Here is a 21,387-nt window from a genome sequence, read left to right as displayed (position 1 = left end):
ACCCGAGGTCTTACCCCACCACTAAGAGAATACAGGAAAATCCCTTCCAAGCGTCCCTCCTTCCTTGATTATTCCAGGGTCTTGGTGTCTTCCTACAGAGGCATGGCAACAAATCTGGAGAAACCTGAGTTGGAACCCTAGCTCTGACTCCTGCTACCCCTGTACCGCTGGGAAGTGCTTTCCTTCCCTGTGTAGATTCCCGTCTTATAAGGAAAATAAGAGTATATTCTTCACAAGGCAGTGCCTGCTGTTGGATAGATTCAAGGTTTCGAACATGTGGAACACCCGTAATCATGCTCAATCATACACGTGTAAATGTTTGTTCAATAAAGCATGAATTTCACTGCTGGTAGTGCTTTTTGCTTTTCTGCCTCTCCGAAACCCAGATATTCTTAGTTCCCCTTAACAGCCCATTTTGATTTCTCCTCCCCTCCAGGAAGACATCCTGGACCCTTCCACCTTGTGCTAGCCCTCAAAGGTGGCTCTCTCCCCTAAACTCCCCCTGTAGTGACAAAAGCAGGGAGGTGAGAGGGTCGGGAGACCACGGCGTGTGGGTAGGAGTGATGGGAAAGGATAGCCAGGACCAGATTGACCTCAGACCCCAGGTTGGGAGGCTGGGACCTTCTCCTGAGGGCAATGGGGAGCCACGGAAAGGTTGGGGGCAGGAGTAGCACTGGGACCATGTGCAGGATCGGCCAGAGGGGAGAGCCTAGAGGTCAGGAGAAGGCTGAAGTGACGCTGCAGGGAGAAAAGATGAGGGCTGAGCTGAGGCTGGGAGGGCTGGAGAAGGGAGGCTGAAGGTGAGTTTACCGCATGGATAAGTTTGGGTGGATGGCATTCTCATAAAGGGAATGACCTGCAGAAAAGCTGGAGGTGTGAGAACACGTGGTGTGCCCCAGAGATGGCAAATCACTCACTCAGGGTGGTGGGGGCTGGGCTTTGAGGCGGCACAAGTGGGCCACGTGGCTAGAAATGTAGGTCAATGGAAAATTGTGCTGGGCCTTGAATGCCAGGCAAAAGAAAATGGCCTTGATCCCGAGGGCCTTGACAAAAGGAAGGACAGGGCCAGATCTGGGTCTTAGAAAGGTCTTGCTGGGGTCCATTGGAGGTGGGGGAATGGGCAGCGAGGAGGTGAGACTAGAGGCCGCCAAAGAAATGAGGGGAGTGGACAGGCAGAGTTGGGTAAGGACCCAGGCTTCTGCATGCTTTCTGGGGTTGTCCCACTAACCTGCACCATGCATGACCCAAAATCGATGTGCACCCCTCTATCCCCAAACCCCAAGCCTGTCCTCAGAGAGGGCTTTCCCTCTTACAACCCCCACAGTACCATCTCTGAGGAAGACAAAATGAGACTAGTGGGACAGGGAGTGGCTCCCCAGAGGGAAGGAATAGAGGGCCACCCAGGGGGGCTGGGGTTAGGAGTGGAGAAATATTTAGGAAGAGAGGGAGGACCAGAGACCATAATCTATTTGTTCCACTAATATTTATTGCAATCTTATTTTGATCAGGGTGGAGTAGAATGAAATTGGACGTTATTAACAGGGCGACTGCACCACAACAGATAGTCAAAGTCAATCCTCTGTCATTTTATGACGGAAGAGTGAAGTGGTCCCCAGACAGAGGGAGTGTTTGAAAAGAACAGAGGCCCTCGGTTCCAAAGATCTTTAGAGTTGGAGAAAAATCACACTTTCATGTCTAAAGAACCAAGGAAATATGAACTTTTATCAAAGGGATGTGATGGGAGGGAGTGGGTGACTTCTTTTTTTTTAATTGTTATTGTTATTTTATTTATTTATTTAACTTATTGGTTGACTTCTTTGAGTACAGGGAAATATTGAGTCATGTGAATGGACTGGGTTCGCCTTGACCAACTCCTTCTAGAAGTTACAAGAGAGAAACAGAGCCAAGCAATGCCCAGGATCACCAAGAGGAACCCAACCAGTGATTGTCCAGACCAAAATCAACAGTTAATTGAGAGGGAATCGTGGTCTTTAACGGACGAGGATGATGAAAATGACAAACCGCACATGCAAGGCACTGTTCTAAGGGCTTTGCATATTATTTAATCCTCGTAGCAAGCCTGTGAGCGAGGTACAATTTTTGTTTCCTAATTACAGATAAGGAAACTGAGGCACAGAGCAGATCCATAGTTTGCCCAGAGGCTCACAGATAGTAGGTGACCAAATCCGAATTTGAAGGCCAGGGGACTGGTGCCAGAGTTGGGGTTCCTCACTGCTCTGCTATGTGAAAGTCTCCTTTCAATTCTGATATGTTTCAAATTGAGCATAGAAATATTTAAAGGCCCAATCCTTATCGTGAATATTTTCTGAAGCAGAATCTTTGCACATTTGGTATTTAACGTGCTTGTATGTCTAAGAGAATTTTACTTATTAGCAGGACAGCCTTGTCACTTCAGCTTGAAATGTGTCGTTGATCTGTGATTTTTAAGTTGGAGTCATACCAAGTTTCTATCCAGCATTAGGGATCTTAAAAGAGTGTAACATTGATCATAGTTGTAAGTGTGATACAGAGAGATGTACAGATGTGTTTAAATGCTGGGAGGTTTATCTAAAAATTGAAGGATTTCCAGAAGAGATTGAATGTGTTGGTTTTAGAACTGCAGTTTCAGATGTTTGAAGATAATTAACTTACTTTGAAAATTAGACCAAACATTATTGTAAAGAATCTATAAAAGTGACTGACAGTGAGTGAAGACATACCTAGAATGAGAAGGTTTGTAAGCTAAACCTAAAATACTAAGAAAGTACTAGGTTGCTGAATTTCTCACTTTAATGCATGAAATATTCATTGCAATAATCAAAATAAACCTCAGAATTTTATTTTTTAAGGTTTTCCCCCCTGGGCACTAAAACCAGCCTCAAGGGCTCTAAAACCTTCATTCAACAGGTGCTGGGTGACAGACGTGAGCAGGACAGCTCAGGGTCTGCCTTCAAGGAACGGGGGCCCCCACAAGGACACATCCTCAGGCATTTGTCCGTTTTGTTCACTCAGAACGTGCTCAGACAATAGCTGTTAGATGGCGGGCGGAGGGGATGGCTCTTATATCCTAGTGGGGACAGAGACCTGCAGTCACAGTTAGAGACAGATGCAGAGAGTTGGAGGCAGACAGAAGGAACAGGGGGGATGGAGAAGAGGTCAGGGGAGGCAGACCCAGATGGCCCAGGACCAAGGAGGGGGAAGTCAGCTTTTGGATTCCCCACCCAGCGCCCCATTTCCCAAAGGGCCAGGAGCCACCCACCCCCTATCCTGCCTGGCCTCTTGGCCTCTTTTCTTATCCACAGGTGGCCCTGCCCAACTCTTTCACCCACGCCTGGCTGTGCAGCCAGGCGCAGCACCTCCGGGGGGGCCCCAGACAGGATCCCTGCCTGTTTCTGCTTCGTGGCCCCCGCCCCAGGAGAGGCAGGAGAAGAGGCTCGGGTGTCCCTTGGCAAAGTGGCCTGAGACTTCTCCACCCAAAGTGCAGGGTGAGGGAGATAGAGGGACAGAAAGACACTGAGATACAGATGCTCAGAGCCAGTGAGAGGGGGCTGAGTGGGGGGAGAATGATACAGAGACAGAAATACAGAGAGTGTGAGGTTGAGAAGGACAGTCACAGAGAAAAGAGAGATAACAGAGAAGGAAAGCTACAGATACCCAGAGGTGTCGAAAAAGATTGAATTGAGAATCACAGAGACACATAGAGGGGCACAAAGAAATTTTGGGGTTAATGGATATGCTCACTATCTGAACTGTGGTGATGGCTGGACATGTGTGTGTCAAATTGTGCACGTTAACTATGCACAGCTTATTGTACCGCAGTTATGCCTCAATAAAGCTGTTTTTAAAAATAAAGCAGAAAGGAATTAAGAAAAATAAAAGACTTGAGAATTCCAAGGTATATTTGACATACAAAGTATTCAGAACCATTTAAAAGAGAGAGGAATAAGGAGACTCAGATAAAGAGCAAGATGTAGAGACACAGAAAGACAGAGAGGGAGGGACAGAGACACAGAGAGACAGGGATCCTTACGTGGGGGAGGGGGAGGAGAGAGAGAGGGAGAGAGACCTAAAAAGAAATATTCAGTCGCGCCTTGTACAGAAAGACACTTGGACAGTTTCAGAGGGAAGCAAAAACAGAGGGAAGGAAGGAAGGGTAGGAGTTTCGAAAAACAGACGCAAAGGATGGAACGACGATAAGGAGGGGGACGAAAGAGGCGGAATGAATGAAGGCACCGAGAAGAAAGAAAAACCCTTGCGCCAAGAAGCGCGCCCCAGAGCGGAGACCCCTCCCCATGCCCGGGCCAGGCAGGCAGGGTGTGGCCTTTGGCACTGGGTGGGGGGTGCTCTGGGGGCGGAGGTGGGGGGAGGCAGGAGGAGTGATTGCTAAGGCAGACAGGGCGCCTCACTACCCGGGAATGCGCCCCAGGGAGCAGTGGGTGGTTATAACCCAGGCCGGGCGCCCGGAGCCGAGGAGGAGGTGGCGGCAGGACAGCGCAGGCCTGAGAAGTCTGCGGCTGAGCTGGGAGCTGGCTCCCCACCCCCTACCTGGGGGACGTGTGCAGGTGAGACCAGGGGAAGGGGAGAAGGAGGGAGAGGTGTCTCCGTGTCTGGCTCTGGTCTCTGACGCAGCCCTCTCTCTCTCTGTCCTCCCTCCTCAGTCCAACTGGAGGGCGTCGGATGTCGACTCCCCTGAACTCCATAGTCCCTAGGTACAACTTGACGCTGATGGTCCTCTCTGCCCTGGGAATCCGGTAAGGGAGGAAGTGGGGGGAAGGGTTCCCAGAATCACTTGAGACTGTCCACCCTCTGCCCTCCCCTGCCAGGTGCAGTGGCCATGGCTACAGCAGGACCCTCTTGGAAGTGGATGGTCTGTGCCCTGATCACAGTCCTGATTCTGGGGGTGACAGGTAATCAGAACCCTGTGTATGCATGACAGCTAACCGTGCATGGTGCTGTGGGTGACTGTGTGGCACTGGAGTCCCTGTCCCAGGGGGACAGTGTGCCTGGCTCCAGGACTGGGGGACTGTGAGTCCATGTCTGTGTTTGTGACTGTGTGATTGTGGCTGGGTGTGAGACTTCGTGTGGCTGGATCTGTGATCGTGTGACTGCTTGAGGCCCTACACTCAGGTGACTGCATAGTATGTGACCGCTTGTTTGTGGAGGGTTGTGTGTGTGACAGTGCAGCTGTGTGTGGTGTGTCTGTCGCTGCGTCAATGGACTGAGTGTGCAGAAGTGGCTGTGCCTATGAGACAGTGGCTGTGTGAACGTGGATGACGATGCTACGCCACTTGCACTGTGCCGTGCTGGGTCTACTAGGTGTAATCTTGTCCCCGTGCCAACTTGCCTGTGTGCAGAAATGTAGGTGGCAGTCTCCACATGCATGCATATGAGGTAGCAGGCACGTCTCTGTGATACTGTGCACGGCTGGGTGACATCAGGTAAGGCCACACCTGAGTGTGTATACCTGGGAAGTGTGGGTACCATGAGACAGCGCTGAGCACGTAGCCCCTTTGGAGACAATGCATGTGTCTCTGTGTGTGCTTGTCTGTGACAGCGGTTGTGTGCGTGTTTCTTGGAGCGTGTACATAAAGTTTCTCTTCTCTGGGTCATTAGCAAGAATATGAACGAGTGAACAAACTATGGGGGGAACTGGTGATGGAGTGGAGTATCTGTGTCTGTGTGTAGGTTTGTGTGGGGGAGGAGAGTATTGGCAGGACATTCGGGAGGCACACTTGTGTTTGAGAATGCAGAAAAGCAGCTCTCCCCTGTCTTTCCACTGGGCCCCTTAAGCAGAGCACCCTTCTTCGTTCTGCTCCCCACAACTCTCATTCCACCCATGAGCTCTGACTCCGTCCCTTTTCCTCAATCACACTCAAGCCCAGACTACATCTACAGTCAGGGACCTCTGGGCTTGGCCCATACCAGTCAAGCGCAGTCCCTGTGATGCTCCCCCTTTGAACCAGGCTCCAACTGTCCTGTCCTCAACTCCTGGAGCGCAGCCCCCACCTCCTCTCGCAAATTAGGGCCTCCTTATGAGATGAGCCACACGTGACCCTGGCCTTGGCCCCACCCAAGCGATTCCAAGCCCCTCCCACATCTCAGGCTCTGCCACCTCCTGAAGCCCTGCTACCAGGCCCATCTAGTCCCTTGGTCCCTTCACCCCCTGAGCCTTGGCTCCGCCCCCGATGTTGTCCAATTTTACCCTCCCAGGTCCCACTCAAACCACTCCCACGATCTGAAAGTCCAGTCAGAGTTCAGTCTCCCCGCCTGAGGCTGAACTCTGCCCTTGAGTTCTAAGCCTCGCTCGCTCTCAGCGGTTCCACACATATTCTCCGAGTTCTTCTTCTAGTCCCTTGGCCCCGCCCCAAAATCATTGGTCCCGCCCCCTCAACATAAGCACTCTTCAGAAATCAGACCGGCTGGTCTAAGACCCACCTCCGAGTCCAAGTTGCACAGCCAAGCCCCTTCCTGACCGTTTTTTGCACCCAGCGTCGGTTCTTGCAAATGATGATTCCTGCAACAACCCCTCTACCACCGGGACCTCCGGGAGCACCCAGGACCTTGGAGCTGAGGCCACCGACGACACCCGGGCGAATGACAGCAGCGGCAGCCGCATCATCAATGGGTCCGACTGCCAGATTAAGGATGAGCCTTGGCAGGGCGCGCTGCTGCTGAAGCCCAACCAGCTGTACTGCGGGGCCGTGCTGGTGAACCCGCAGTGGCTGCTCACCGCCGCCCACTGCTGGAAGAAGTGAGTGGGGGCTCCAGGAGGAGAGCTGCACAGGGCTAGGGGAAGGGTCCTACGTAAAGGACCTGTGTGAACATAAACTTTAGGCACAGGAAGGGTGCGTGGGGAGGGGGCAGAGAGGTGAGGGCCTGGCGCAGATGGTGTGAGCATGAGGGAGCAGGAGGCAGTAGAGCTGGGGATGGGATTGAGGACGGAGCTGGGGAGGAGAGCGGGGGTTGATTCGTCGGGCAGAGGGTTGCCGCAGGGGGGTGGCTTTGGGGTTAGGAACACATACGTTGATGAGTTGGGGGCGAGCAAGGGATTCCGGATGGGGATAGAGTCGGGTTTGAGGTTGCGGGTGGGCCTGTACACGCTGATGGTTTGGGATGGAGATAGAACTAGGGTTTGCTGTAGAGTTGGAGACAGGTGGAGACTGGGAAGGATGGAGATGAAGCTGGAGCTGGGACAGAGGTGATATTGGGGATAGATACAGGATTGAGGATGGGGTCAGGATTAGGGTTACGGGCGGGGTTGGAGGCGGTCAGATTTGATGTTGAGGATGGTGAGCTCCAGCCTTAGGAATGCACATGTTGGTGTTTCCTGTGTGCGGAAAAGATTCAGGTTGGGGCTGGGAGTGGGATGCAGATGGGTTTGAATTGTGACTGGGGTTAGGACAGGGGTGGGGTTGGAGACAAAGATGGTGTCAGGGCTGGGGTGGAGCGGGGTTAGGCCTAGGTTTGTGGCTGCCGTTGGCATTGGCTATCGGGTAGAGGTCAGCGTTGGTGGTGACCTGCATCGTCTTCCTCAGATTGTTCAAAATCCGTCTTGGCCACTATTCCGTGTCACCCAATTATGAGTCTGGCCAGCAGCTGTTCCGGGGGGTCAGATCCATCCCCCACCCTGGCTACTCCTACCCCGGCCACTCCAATGATCTGATGCTCGTCAAACTGAATAGAAGAATCCGTGAGACTGAGAATGTCAAGCCCATTAACATCTCCTCCCATTGTCCAGTCGCGGGGACCCGCTGCACGGTATCCGGCTGGGGGACAGTCAGCAGCCCCAATGGTGAGTGCTCGGCTCCCTGTTGATGTCTGCCCGTGTCTGCCTTCTCCCCGTCTCTGCCTCTGAGCACTCTGCCCCCACCCACCCTTCCCTGCCACTCACTCGGTCCTACTTTGCGTGTCTGTTTGACAGTTAACTTCCCTAAGGTCCTCCAGTGCTTAAACATCACTGTGCTCAGCGACAGCAAGTGCAGGGAGGCCTACCCAAGACAGATAGATGCCACCATGTTCTGTGCTGGCGACGAAGCCGGCAGAGACTCCTGCCAGGTAAGAACTGAGACGCCTCCATTCATTCAGCAGATACACAACTACTGTGTTTCCCTGAAAATAAGACCGGGTCTTATATTAATTTTTGCTCCAAAAGATGCATTAGGGCTTATGTTCAAGGGATGTCATCCTGAAAAATCATGCTAGGGCTTATTTTCCGGTTAAGTGTTATTTTCGGGGAAACATGGTATGTAGCCTGGGACCCGGCTAAGTGCTCAGACTCCAGCGGTGACCGAATCAGTTAGGACCCCTGTTTTCTCAGAGCTCGTATTGTGGAACAGTGCTGTCCAATGGGAATATAATGTGAGCCGTGCATGTGATTTTAAATTTTCTAGTAGCAACATTTTTAAAAAGTAATAAAGAAACAGGTGAAATTACGTATTTTTAATATATTCTACGTATTTCGCCCAATGTATCTCAAGTACCACCACTTCAAAACGTAATTAATATAAAACAATGATGAATGAGCTATTTTACATTTTTTTGCTATTAATAATAAGTTTTTGTAAACCAGTATGTATTTTTATACTGACAGCATATCTTAATTTGGGCTAGCCATGTTTCAAGTGCTCAACAGCCCCGTGTCGCTAGTGGCTGTTGTACTAGACAGCACAGGTCTACCAGAAGATTTCAAGGCTGTTTTGTATGGTTGGGCAGGTTGTGCACTGTGTAAAGAAATCAAATCTAAGGAGGTACCCTTCACATAATAGACATCACAGTTTTGTCTATTTATCTGGGTGACTTTCAAGCATGTAGCCGTTCAGTGTCTTGTTCCCACAAAAATATGCAGCATAAAAGTTTTTCGACAAATGCTAGTAAGATGTCTTGAGGAAGAAAAACAGAAACCTATGCTAGGTATTTTTAAAAAGAAAGAGAATAATTTATAGAGAGGATTGATTACAAAGTTGTTGGGAGGGCTGAAAGGTAAAAACAAACCCTATGGCTAAAAAACTGCATAAACAGACTAATTTCAGAGAGTGGTAAGGGCTTTGCAGAAAGTAGAACATAATTTTACGATGGCAAGTGACGTGGGGTGGGGGGGGCAACTATTCAAAATGGTGGTTCGCAGGGCCTCCTGAAAGATGTTGTATCTGAGCACAGACTGAATGACACAAAGGAGCCAGCCTTGCAAAGGTTAAAGGTTAGGAAAAGCCTGCGCAAAAGCCCTGAGGCAGGGAGGAGTTTGGCTGATTCAAAGAACAGAAAGAAGCCAGTGTGTCTGGGGTCAGGGTTTGGGGGAGTGGGGGCCAGTGGAAGTTGAGGCTAGAGAGATGGGTAGGGGCCAAAGTTCAATAATATTTCTTGCTCCCCAATGTAGAGCTTCTCTGTGTTCTAATGGAAGCTATATCTATCGAAGATGACAGAAATTAACATTAAACTGTTACAGCAATCAGGACCCTTCCCCTGTATTCAGGCCCCCAAGAGTTCTAGTGGCTGTGAAATGCTCTCCCTACCCCCCAAATTTTACAAACTTGACAGTTGCAACAGCTTCCCGGGTCTCCCAATTTCAACTCTGTTCCCACTTAACAGTGGAAGCACACGCATCAGGATAGAGAGGGGGGGAGGATTTTTATCAGAAGAAATGAAAGTACATCTAATTTGAATGCCAGCATTTTAAACCATTTAGCCTTTCTGTAGCCAAGCATAGTACCTTGTGTTTTTGCTGTTGTTTTGGTTTCTGCAGACCCAAGTGGCTTTTTTACACCAGCCTGTGGTCTGGGCAAGGCCACTAAAAACAAGAAATAGTAACAACAACAATACTAATATTAATAGCACAATAATGATAGCAGCTAATTGCTGGACACTGTTTTACGTAGTTCACATGCATCAGCTGATTAATTCATTTAAGTGCTGTTATTATTAGTTCCGTTTTACAGACAAGGAGCCAAGGCTGAGCGCAGTTAATTAACTGCCTCGCCAAAGAAACGCTGCAGGATGTTTAAAAAAAAAAAAAACTCGTGAGAAAAATTAAGCCACAAGAAAGTTGGAATTTAGAGGTCTGGGCAGCCAATCTCTTTTGTCTTGAAATGGTGTCTGCTAATGCGGAAAGAAGTCAGGTCTATTCCTTAGAATTGATACGAGGACTCTGGGTAGTCTTTCTTATTTTGCTTAAACATAAGTAAGAAATGACAGTAAAGAGGGGCATTATTATAGCAGGGTTATTACAGGGAGCTATGGGGAATTAAGGATTGGCAATCCAAATTAATCCAGTTCTGTCCAAGAAAGAAGTTCCAGACCTCACAAGAGGTTTAAAGAGTTTATTTGAGCCAAGGCTGAAGGCCAGATGGCGAAGCAAAATCTCAAAGGATTGAGGAAAGGCTCCAGGAAGTGGCAGTTTTGCAGTTTATTTCATACATTTAGAATCAAAGTAGAAGACATAAGGAAGTTTGCATGAAATCCATTGTGGTAGATTAAGGAGACGGGGGACAGCAAAGAAGGGAAATCTCTAGAATTGGATGCATAGTAAAATGGAGAGACACATGTTTCTTTTACACAGTGGATGCAGGATGGTTAACATCTCACATAAATACTTGTGAGTATTCAGGTAAAAGGTAACAGTGAGGAACGTTGGGGTCATCTCGTCACTGTATCAGGGTGTTTATCTCCGGGACTGGAGAAGAGATCTTTCTGACATTTGAAGTATGTTCTTCCAGATGCACAAACACAATGGACAGGGCTCCCTCAAGGTAAAAGTTCACCTATCACACAGAACTCAGGACGTGACTTCCCGCAGTGACCTGCTCAGTGAGGAATTTTTTTATGACCAGAACGTCCTATGTGGTTACTTTCAGCTGTTGAGCTTGTCAGGCCTGCCAGGTAGCCAGGCCACTTTTCATTCAGAGTTCTTACCTGGGAGTGATTCTGCAGCCCTAGGGGACATATGGCAATGCCTGGAGATATTTTTCTTTGCCACAACTGTGTGGGGGCTGGGAGATTGCAGAGAAAGGAGGGCAGTTACTGGCACCTAGTGTACGGATGCCAGAGGTGCTGCTAAACATCCTAAATGCACAGGACAGCCTCTCACAGCAAAGAATTATTCGGCCCAGTGTCAAAGGTGCCCAGATTGAGAAACTCTCTTTCAGGGGCTAAGAACAGCCTCTCAGCAGAAGTAAGGTCTAAGTAAGACGGATTGATGTCAAGGATGGATAAAGAGTGAGGAAGGGAAAGGAAAGAGCGTCCAGTGAGAGAAATATGGTATTCAAAGGCCGGAGGGGAGAGTGAGAAATAGAGACATGGGATGAGGGTGACAGAAAAGAGGCTGGGGTTGGGTAGCGAGGGACAAACGGGGTTTCTAAAAGTTGGACATGGAGTAAAATGTTAATATTCTCCTCTCTCTCTCTCTCTCTCTCTCTCTTTCTCTCTCTCTCTCTCTCTCCCCCCTCTCCCTGACCACCCCCCTCTGTCCCTTCATCTCTCTACTTTGTCCACCTCTGTGCCTCTATGTCTTGCTGTTCTGGTCTTTCTTCGTCTGTGTGTCACTCTCCTCCACCTCCCCACACCTCTGCCTCTCTGTGTACCTCCCTTTCTATCTCACAGGGTGATTCTGGGGGCCCCGTGGTCTGCAATGGCAAACTACAGGGCCTCGTGTCCTGGGGAGATTTTCCCTGTGCTCAGCCCAACAGACCCGGCGTCTACACCAACCTCTGCCGGTTCACCAAGTGGATCCATGACACCATCCAGTCCAACTCATGAGTCCTACCAGGGCCCAGCATTCTAGTGTCCCCCACCCCTGCAAGTCCCCAGTCCTGCAGGGACATGACACTCCTTCCAGACCCCCATTCCTTCCCAAGGATTTTGAGGATTTTAACTTATAGCCCCCCAAGTCTCCTGGAATCATGGTCCCCCTTCCCTAACAGTGAACTGAATCCAAATCTCCAGCTGGATCCTGGGACAATGATCCTGGGACAAATGTCCTGTCCCGGGGACATTTCCCAGGATGGCCAGAAATAAAGCGTCCAAGGAGAAGTGGGCTTCATGTGTGGTCTCCTCCTGGCCCCAGTCACTGGATGGCTGGGCAGCTGGGAACAAGTCACTTCTCCCCTCTGCATTACTGTGTTTGCTCTAAGAGGTTATTTCAGTTGCAAAAAACAGGTCCACTCAAGCTGCTTTTCATTTTCTTCACAAATATGGATCAAGTGGCTGGCTATTCTGTGCCAGGAACAGTTCCAGAGCCTGGGGACACTGCAACGGGCAAAACAGAGAAAAAAAATCCTGCCCTGGTAGACCTCACGTTCCAGTCAGGGAACAGACAATAAAGAATAAACAAATACATTGTATGCTGCACTCAGTGTGTAAGTGATATGAATAAAACGAGAATGGGGAGTGAGGGAAGAGAAAGAATGTGGGATTAAGGGGGATGTTTATGCTGAATGATCACAGAAGCTGTGCAGGGCAGTGTAACAGACCCCCCCACACGCCCCCCCCCCAAAAAAAAGACGTCCACATCCTAATCCCTGGAACATGTGAGTGTGACCTCACATGGCCCAAGGGAGTTTGCAGGTATGATTCAATTGTGGATGTTGAGATGGAGGGATTATTCTGCATTACGTGGCTGGGGCCATTATAATCCCAGGGATCCTCATAAAAAGGAAGCAGTGGGCTCAGGATGAGAGAGAGATTGGGTGAACTGCCAGTTTTGAAGATGAAGGAAGGGGCCATGAGCCTCGAAATGTAGGTGGCCTGTGGGAGCTGAAAAGAGCACAGAAATGGATTCTCCCCTGGAGCCTCCAGAAGGAGCCAGTCTTGCCAGTCCATGCCTCAATCGTAGCCCACTGACACCCATTTTGGACTTCTAGTCTCTAGAACTGTAAGAGAATAAACTTGTGTTGTTTTAAGCCTCTAAGTTTGTGGTGATTTGTTACAGCAGCCAGGGGACACTAATACAGTAGGAAAGGAATACATCTCTGAGGAGGTGGCATTTGAGCCGAGACCTACAGGATGAAAAGGGACTAGCCCCATGACTGTCTGGGGGCCTGGTGTTCCTGACGGAGAAGGACTAGTGCAAAGCCTCTGGCTCGGGATGGGCTGGGGTGTATCCCAGGTACCTGTTAAAATCAAACACAAACAGAGACCAGCCTTGAAAATTCCCTGAGCAGACAAAAACAGTTTAGTTACGCTTTGTATAAAGAAATATATGTTTATGTGTTTAGATAGATTTATAGGAATATAATAAATGTATGTAAATAAAATCCCACAGCACATTACCTTGCACTTGGCTTGTTTTGCTCAACATTCAGATTTTTGTCTATAGCTGTAAATACCTCATTCTCATTGCGCACAATATACTATTATGTAAACGTACTCTAATTTATTTACCCATTTTTGCTGTGAATGGGCATTTGTGTAGTTTCTTCGACTGTATTAAAAGATTAAAAGTAATGTTCTCGGGCCGGCCCGGTGGCTCAGGCAGTTGGAGTTCCGTGCTCCTAACGCCAAAGGCTGCCAGTTCGATTCCCACATGGGCCAGTGTCAGATGGCTCAGTGGGTTGGAGTGAGGGCTCTTAACCACAAGGTTGCCGGTTCAACTCCCACAAGGGATGGTGGGCTGTGCCCCCTGCAACTAGCAATGGCAACTGGACCTGGAGCTGAGCTGCGCCCTCCACAACTAAGATAGAAAGGACAACAACTTGACTTGGAAAAAGTCCTGGAAGTACGCACTGTTCCCCAATAAAGTCCTGTTCCCCTTCCCCAAATAAAAATAAATAAATAAATAAATAAATAAATAAATAAATGTAATGTGCTCACATAACATTTGCTAAAATTATGATAAAAAGTGTGGGAGAAGCAGTGAGTGTGAGTCCCCTATGCTTCTTCCTCCTGATGACAGAGCCCAGATGCATCCTCGGTTAGTTTAAGCTCACAGGAGAGCAGGACACGGAAGGCAGCTATGTGGGGCAGCAGGCTGAGGCTGGTGTATTGTGAACGAGTCTGACTCAGCACAGGGCAAGCTGGGGATAATTGAGACGCAGTCATCATTTTCTCCACCTCATTACAATCCCAGCCCAACTACTGCTCTGAATAAAGATGCTCACCCTCCACCTGGGCAGCCATGTGATCCGGCTCTAAGCAGTAAGATATAAGCTAAAACCTAGGGGCTGGGCTTTCCCGGGAAGTTTTTGTTTTGCTGATGAAAAGGAGGGCCTATGTTTGGACCTTCCCCCTTCTTCTCACCTGGAATGTGAGAGCCCAGAAATGAATCAGCCACTTTGCATCCTGAGGCTAAAAGCCACAGATTCAAGATGGGAGCAGAAGAAGCAAGAAGAAGCTTGCACTCTTGGTGACTTGCTTAAGCATGTGCTCCAGGCGTGGACTTCCAATATCTGAGCTTGAAACAGGCAGAACAAAACCTCAAGTGTCTGGGCTACTGTAGTTGATTTTCAGTATGCTGACACAGAGACGATGATGGGGGAAATGAAGTTTCTGGGAACTCAAAGCTCAGCTAAGACATTGTGCAAATTTTCCCGGGTAAGTTTGACTTTCTCTTCCTGTCTGTCTTTTCCACTGCAGAGGCCGCCTTGAAAGCCATGAGGGCACAGATATCTGTAAATAGATTCCATCAAGGGTGGAGAAGATCCGTGTATTTCCTGCATGGTGATGCAAGCGGTGAGGACAACAGGGCTGTGGTGGGGTAAGAAATAAATTTCTTGCCCTACTAGATATTAAGACATACTACACAACAAAATTAATGTGTGGAAAATAAGTGTGGTGTTAATGCAAGAACAGACAGATGGATCAGTGACACCGAAGAAAAAGTTCAGATAGAGACCCGTGAGAACTCAGTACTTTATATAATCTATATAAGACATGACAAAATACCAACCCAGATTAATGCGGGAAAGATGGTATGCTTAGTAAATGGTGTTGGGAAAAGTGACCCACTGTGTGGAGAAAAATAAACCGGGATTCCTATCTAACAGCACACGTGAAGGCAGACTCCAGATGCATTAAAGACCAATATGTGAAAGATACATTATAAAGTTAATAGAAGACAATCTAGGAAAATATCTGAATCTCTGAGACAGGGGATGACTTCTTAAGACTTCAAAAGCACAGGTCATGAGACAAAACATTGATTAGCTTGATTATGTCAAGATTTAAAGTTTGGGTTTAAAGGAGGGTAAGACGGACCATTAATAGGCATTTGTCAGTGTGGGAGAAGTCGTTTGTAAAATCCAAAATGCACAAGGGACTAAAACCTATGAGATGCAAGAAGCGCCTGTGAACTAATAAGAAAAAAAAGAGAGAGACCCTATGGGAAAATGGGTAGAGTATATGAAGAATTTGCAGAAGCAGAATTCCAAAAGCTAACATGTACGTGAGGGGCTATTCAAACTCATTAGTTATCAGAGAAATGTAAATCGGAACAGCAAGGAGATATCACTGTGCACCAATTAGGCTGGAAATAATTAGAAGTTTGGAGAATTCAGGTGTGGTCGGACACACAGACATTAGGATGTTTAGGTGCCACTCAGGGGAGTGTGGTGTCTCCGATTCTGAGGGAGGATCTGCCATTATTTCATCAAATTAAATACACACACACCCTATAACTCAGCAATTTCTCTCATGGCTATACACCCCAAAAAATTTGCTACACACGCACGCATAAGGGGACACGTGCCTCACACTGTCCCTTGGGGAGCCGGGAGCTGGCAGCCATCGAGTCTCCATACCTGGGAGGGTTGTTGGGTAACTGGGTGGGCGCCACCATGGAGCTGGATACGATGGGGCAGGTGCATGAACATCGCAACATGAAGGGTCTTAAAAACGCGGTGCTGTTTGAAAAGTGACTTAGAATAGCAGACACATAAACCAACGCCTATTATACTCATTAAAGTTACAGGCTTGTAGGAACCACACGACACATTTTGTGAGACTGAGGGAGGGTGGGAAGAAGGAAAGAGGGAAGAGAAGGAAGGAAAGGAGGGAGGGAGGTTAAAGAAAAGAAGGATTCTGTATAAACTAGTGATGACGCGTATGATATGCAACCTGTGTCTCTAAGGTCTAAAGAGAGTGAAAAAATAAGCTTGTAAATTGTCAAGCCACACCTTGCAAGGACTGTGTCCTTCCTGGGTGGGGAGACCGTGTGTGTGGGGGGGTGCCATTCCCTGTGGCCACCTTCGGATACTACTTTATATCCCTGACTTGTGAAATCACTGCTGAATCTAAGCAGACTGCGGCTGATTCTCGCTTCCCCCCTGAATTGCAGAGTTGGCTCAGGATCGCAAAGAGGCCACGACTCAGGGTGGTTTAAGTGTCATCGGGTGTGGCTCAGAAAGCTGGTGCGTCCTCCCCCTGGTCTCTTTGCTCTTGGGATGGTTGATCCTGGCCAGAAACCGAGGTCAGGGAGTGGCCCTATTTTTGTTAGTGGGAGGATTTTCCCCATGCATGCCACACACCTGATAAGTATCTAATTGCTGGCTACAGAGAGGCCGGCTGTGGGTTACCTTCTATTAGTAATAATCATAACAATGACGACAGGTACCCTTACTGGGTGCCAGAGCCACTGCATGTGGCTCTCCAGGTTCTGACAGCAACCTCAGGAAGGAGGCTCTCGTCAAGTCAATGGGCAGCGAGGGTGGGTGGATCTGGCTCAATTTCTGCAGCTGGCACATGGCAGAGCTGGGGTGCGACTCTGAAGGCGGGAGTCCTGAGCCTGTGCCTGAAACCACAGTGCACTGGAGCCAACAGAAGCAAACCTAGGAGCACAGGGCCAGAGCTCAGGAAAAGGGATACGGCTGTGGGGAGGGAGAGGAAGGAGGGGAGGAGGAGAGAGGAGACACTGGGCACGTTAAAGTAAGGTAGGAGAGAGAGAGAGAGAGAGAGAGAGAGAGAGAGAGAGAGAGAGAGAGAGAGGAGTCCCGTGGTGAGAGTTTTCAGGAGAGCAGTCTAGAATTGGGGGGGGGGGGGTTATTCTATTGCTGACCCTTGATCTCACAGTCCCTCCGGTTCCAGACTCTTCCCCTCGGGTCCCCCATGGACAATGTCTGTCTTGTACTACAGAGGTGACCCCGGCAGTAGCCTGGCTGGATTGAAATCTGGTCTGTTTCCTGTTCTGTTCACCCGGGGCTACCTCATACGTCTGCTGTGACCATTCAAAGGAGAGAATGCACATCAAGGTGAGGGCACAGAGCCTGGCACAGGATGGGGCGTGTGCAAACCGTCATTTCTGGGATGATCAGGAACATTGAAAGACAGCCTTTGTGCCACATCAGCATCTCCTGGGAGCTTGTCAGAAGCGCACACTCTTGGCGCCTCCTCAGACCAACTGAGTCAGGAGTTGCATTTTAACAAGCTACCCTGGCGATCTGTGTGCATGTTCGAGACTGAGATGTGCCCCAGGAAGAACGAATTTTAAACGCCAGGTGTTTGAATCCACCATTTGCTCTACGCCGCCACCTCGAGGTCCATTGAAGCAACGGCCTGGGAAAGCCGTGCACGTGGCAAGACTTCTGGAGTTTCACAGCTCTGTCCCCAGGGGAACTGTGGGCAAGTTACTTGACCTTTCTCCCCTGGATGGGTCAAACTCCTTACCTGTAAGGCTGAGATGTCAATTCTACCTCACGCATGGTGCCTGCCCCACAGTTAGTGCTGAAAAAATGTTCTACCACTTTCAGAAGGCATCACTGTTTCCCAGATGGAGCCTGGACATAATTTAAGGGTCAGGCCACTGAATCTGTAGTATTACAGGTTAAATTGTGTCCCCCAAAATATATGTGGAGATCTTACTCCTCAGGACCTCAGAATGTGGCCTTATTTGGAAATAGGGTAATTGCAGATGCAATTAGTTCCGATGAGGTCATACCGGAGTAGGGTGGACCCTTACTCTAATAAGGCTGGTGTCTTTATAAGAAGAGGGAAGACGACTCGAAGACAGACGCACAGAGGAGAAGGCCACGTGAAGACGGAGGTGGCGAGTGGAGTGATGCAGCTGCAGACCGAGGGATGGCAAGGATTCACAGCCACCACTGGAAGCTGGAAGACGCAAGGAAAGCGTCTCAGAGGGAGGAAGGCCCTCTGACACCTTGATTTTGGACTTCTGGCCTCAGAACCGTAACAGGATAAACTTCTGTTGTTTTAAGCCACCCAGTGTGTGGTACTTTGTTACAGCAGCCCTGCAAAATTATTACATATGAGAAGGTTGATCTTCTGTGTAAGTTAGGTGCAGGCATTAGACTATCTCAAGACCCCTTTCCTCTAGAGGAAGAGATTAAACATCGGTCTATTTTCCAACAGAAGATATGCAAATGTTCAATAAGCACATGAAAAGTTGCTCAACATCGTTAGTCATGAGAGAAATGCAACTTAAAACCACAGTCAGACTCTACTAAACACCCATCAGAATGGCTAAGAAAGTTTTTACAATTCCCAAACCCCAAAAGGTAGCAGAGGGCCGGCCCAGTAGCTCAGGCGGTTGGAGCTCCGTGCTGCTAACTCTGAAGGCTGCCAGTTCGATTCCCACATGGGCCAGTGGGCTCTCAACCACAAGGTTGCCAGTTCAACTCCTCAAGTCCCGCAAGGGATGGTGGGCAGCGCCCCCTGCAACTAAATATTGAACACAGCACCTTGAGCTGAGCTGGCACTGAGCTCTCAGATGGAGCGCGTCCTCTCAACCACAAGGTTGCCGGTTCGACTCCCGCAAAGGATGGTGGACTGCGTCCCCTGCAACTAGCAACGGCAACTGGACCTGGAGCTGAGCTGCGCCCTCCACAACTAAGACTGAAAGGACAACAACTTGAAGCTGAACGGCACCCTCCACAACTAAGATTGAAAGGACAACAACTTGACTTGGAAAAATGTCCTGGAAGTACACACTGTTCCCCAATAAAGTCCTGTTCCCCTTCCCCCAATAAAATCTTTTTAAAAAAGGTAACAGAGATGTAGAACTACCAGAACTCCCAGAGATTATTAGGGGAAGTGTAACGAGGTATGACCACTTTGGAAAAAGTTCTGGCAGTTTCTTAAAATACTGAACAGCATGCCCAGAGATCCCATTTGTCGGTATTTCTCCAAGAGAAAAGAAAGCACATGTACACAAAAAGACTTTTACACATATGTTCATAGCAGCTTTATTTGTAATAGCCCGAGGTGTCCATCAACAAGAGAAAGGATAAACTGTTGTTTTTCAAATAATGGGATATTCCTTAGCATGAAAATGAACAAATTGCAGCTACGTGAGTGAACCTCAAGATGAAAGAACCCTTACACAAAGAGTATGCACTTATGCCTCCACTTATATGACACTCCAGAACAAGCCAAAGTAATCTATGGTGGAAAGAAATCAGAATGCTGCTTGCCTCTTGGGGTGGGGGCAGGGACTGACGGGGAAGTGGCACGAGAGAACTTTCTGGGGTGATGGTAAATGTTCCACATACTGGTCGGGGTTTGGGTTACACACATGTGCAGCTGTCCAAGCACACTGAAAAATACAGCTTCGGTTCTGTGCATTTCATTGTACAGGAATTTCACCTCAACAAAAAGAGCCATGAAGTTTGAATTATACTGCCATACATAACAATTAAAATGACATATGTTTGAGAGTTTAGGATGAAGTGGACTGATGTCTGTGACTTAACAGGAAATGCGTCAAAAATAAGATACATGGATGAAAGGTCAACAGACACAGGACAAAGCAAGTATAGAAAATAGGTAGTGAGTATATGGCTGTTTACTGTACATTTCTTTTAACTTTTCTGTTTGAAAAATGTTCATAACAAAAGTGTTGAGGGTGGGAATCAGACATGTGTCCGGTTGAGTCGTGATGGCTGCATTCTCTCCATCTGTACTGCCACCAGCTTAGCCCAAGCTGCTGTCCCCTGGATACTCATTCATTCATTCATTCATTCATTCAACAAATACTTATTGAGCACCTACTATGAGCCAGGCACTGTCCTAGTTTCCCAGACCACAGCATCGAACAAGTTAGAGAAAGTCTGCGTGTAACCTTTTGTTTTCTAGAGGAGGAGAAAGAAAACCAACACGTATAAGTATGTGTTTAATATTTCAGAGGGGGTGTATTAAATGCTGTGAAGGTGAATATATTGGTAAAAGCAGAAAGAGAGTACTTGGGGGTGGTTTTGTTTTCCATTGGCTGGTCAGGAGAGGCCTCTCTGGTGAGATAACTCAGAAACAGACCAGAAGCAGTGAGGGAGAAAGTCATGGAGGTGATGGAGCGAAGACTTTCCAGGATACGCAGCAAACACCAGTGCACTGGACCACTGCAAATGCCTCTCTTCCTCCTGTTGTTTTTGTCCTGCTCTGTCCCTGATTTTTTCTCTACACAGCAAACGGGACGGTGAGCACTGCTTGCAGGGAAGGAGGTGCCTTTTGTCCTGCAGATCACAGCAGGGGCACGTAGGGCTGACTACAGAGTTTGGTGGTGGAGGTGAAAAAAGCTGGATCACTGAGCTCAATAGTGAGAAAAGCCAGGCCCTTGAGCCCTGCAACGACCTTATCAAAATGCCTCCGTGAACTCTCACTGGGAGCCTCACGCCTGGCAGCAGTGGGGATTCCAATGGAGAGAGGACTCCGGGAGCAGAGGGACAGGATGAACGGTGGACATGAGCCAGGACTGAGTCCCAGGCCAGGTCCCCCTTCTTTGCCCCGATCCCCGGCAGGGAAAGAGGGAGTTAGGCAGAGCCTCTGGACCCATCTCTTGTACACTGAGTCTTTCTGCAACTCAGACTGGACTTATTATTCTAGGAAATGCTTTCGCGAAACTTAATTCCACTGGTAAATTAAGACGGTAGGGAGGGATGTGATCAGCTACCTGTTAGAAGGGACGTAGGTCACTCACTGTCCAGGGTGAAATTTGGTTCCTGACCATGGTGCTGAAGGTGGATTTTTCATAACACACTCACACACAGGCACACAGCACACACTCTCATAATATGCTCACACAGACACATATGGACTCACACTGTTCTCACACTCCTACAAATCTCACACTCACAGACTTAGGTCAGGGAAGTATATAATCCTGACGAGGTGAGAAGTATGCAGTAGTTAGGAGAATTGGGGAGGGGCTGGGGCTGGGACACTGAGTATCACCTAAGGGAGGAGGGCATCATGGAATGTCCAAGAGATGGCCTTTGGAGTCAGCGGTGTTGTCCAAAATGTATGTGCCATCTTCAACTGATGGTCAAAGCGAGCCAGAAAGGGTAAGTTATAGACAAAAAGACTCAGAGTGAAACCTCTATAAACAGTTGCGGTGAAAAGTCAGAGGTCAAGAAAAGTCAATAGAGGGACCAGTACGACCACTCTTCAGGAGAAGGTATCCCTCAAAAGCAGCTCAGACTGAATCTTAACTCCTGTGAACCCCAGCTGGTGGTGGGG

General features: G+C 48.6%; 1 protein-coding gene across 2 annotated transcripts; it reads left to right on the top strand.

The window, feature by feature from the left end:
• Positions 1–4,425: 4,425 nt before the first annotated feature.
• Positions 4,426–11,937, top strand: KLK5 (kallikrein related peptidase 5). Of its 2 annotated transcripts, XM_033129616.1 has the most exons (7): positions 4,430–4,562; positions 4,659–4,709; positions 4,824–4,907; positions 6,490–6,751; positions 7,536–7,792; positions 7,922–8,055; positions 11,593–11,937. In XM_033129616.1, the coding sequence occupies exons 3-7, from the start codon at positions 4,835–4,837 to the stop codon at positions 11,746–11,748; spliced, it is 882 nt and encodes a 293-aa protein (XP_032985507.1). In that variant the 5' UTR covers positions 4,430–4,562; positions 4,659–4,709; positions 4,824–4,834; the 3' UTR covers positions 11,749–11,937. The 2 variants fall into 2 exon arrangements, with proteins under 2 accessions (XP_032985508.1, XP_032985507.1); XM_033129617.1 differs by lacking the exon at positions 4,659–4,709 and having other exon boundaries at positions 4,426–4,562.
• Positions 11,938–21,387: the final 9,450 nt, after the last annotated feature.

This window comes from Rhinolophus ferrumequinum, chromosome 15 (assembly GCF_004115265.2).
Source record: "Rhinolophus ferrumequinum isolate MPI-CBG mRhiFer1 chromosome 15, mRhiFer1_v1.p, whole genome shotgun sequence".
NCBI lineage: Eukaryota > Metazoa > Chordata > Mammalia > Chiroptera > Rhinolophidae > Rhinolophus > Rhinolophus ferrumequinum.
This window is presented reverse-complemented; position numbering and strand designations above follow the sequence as displayed.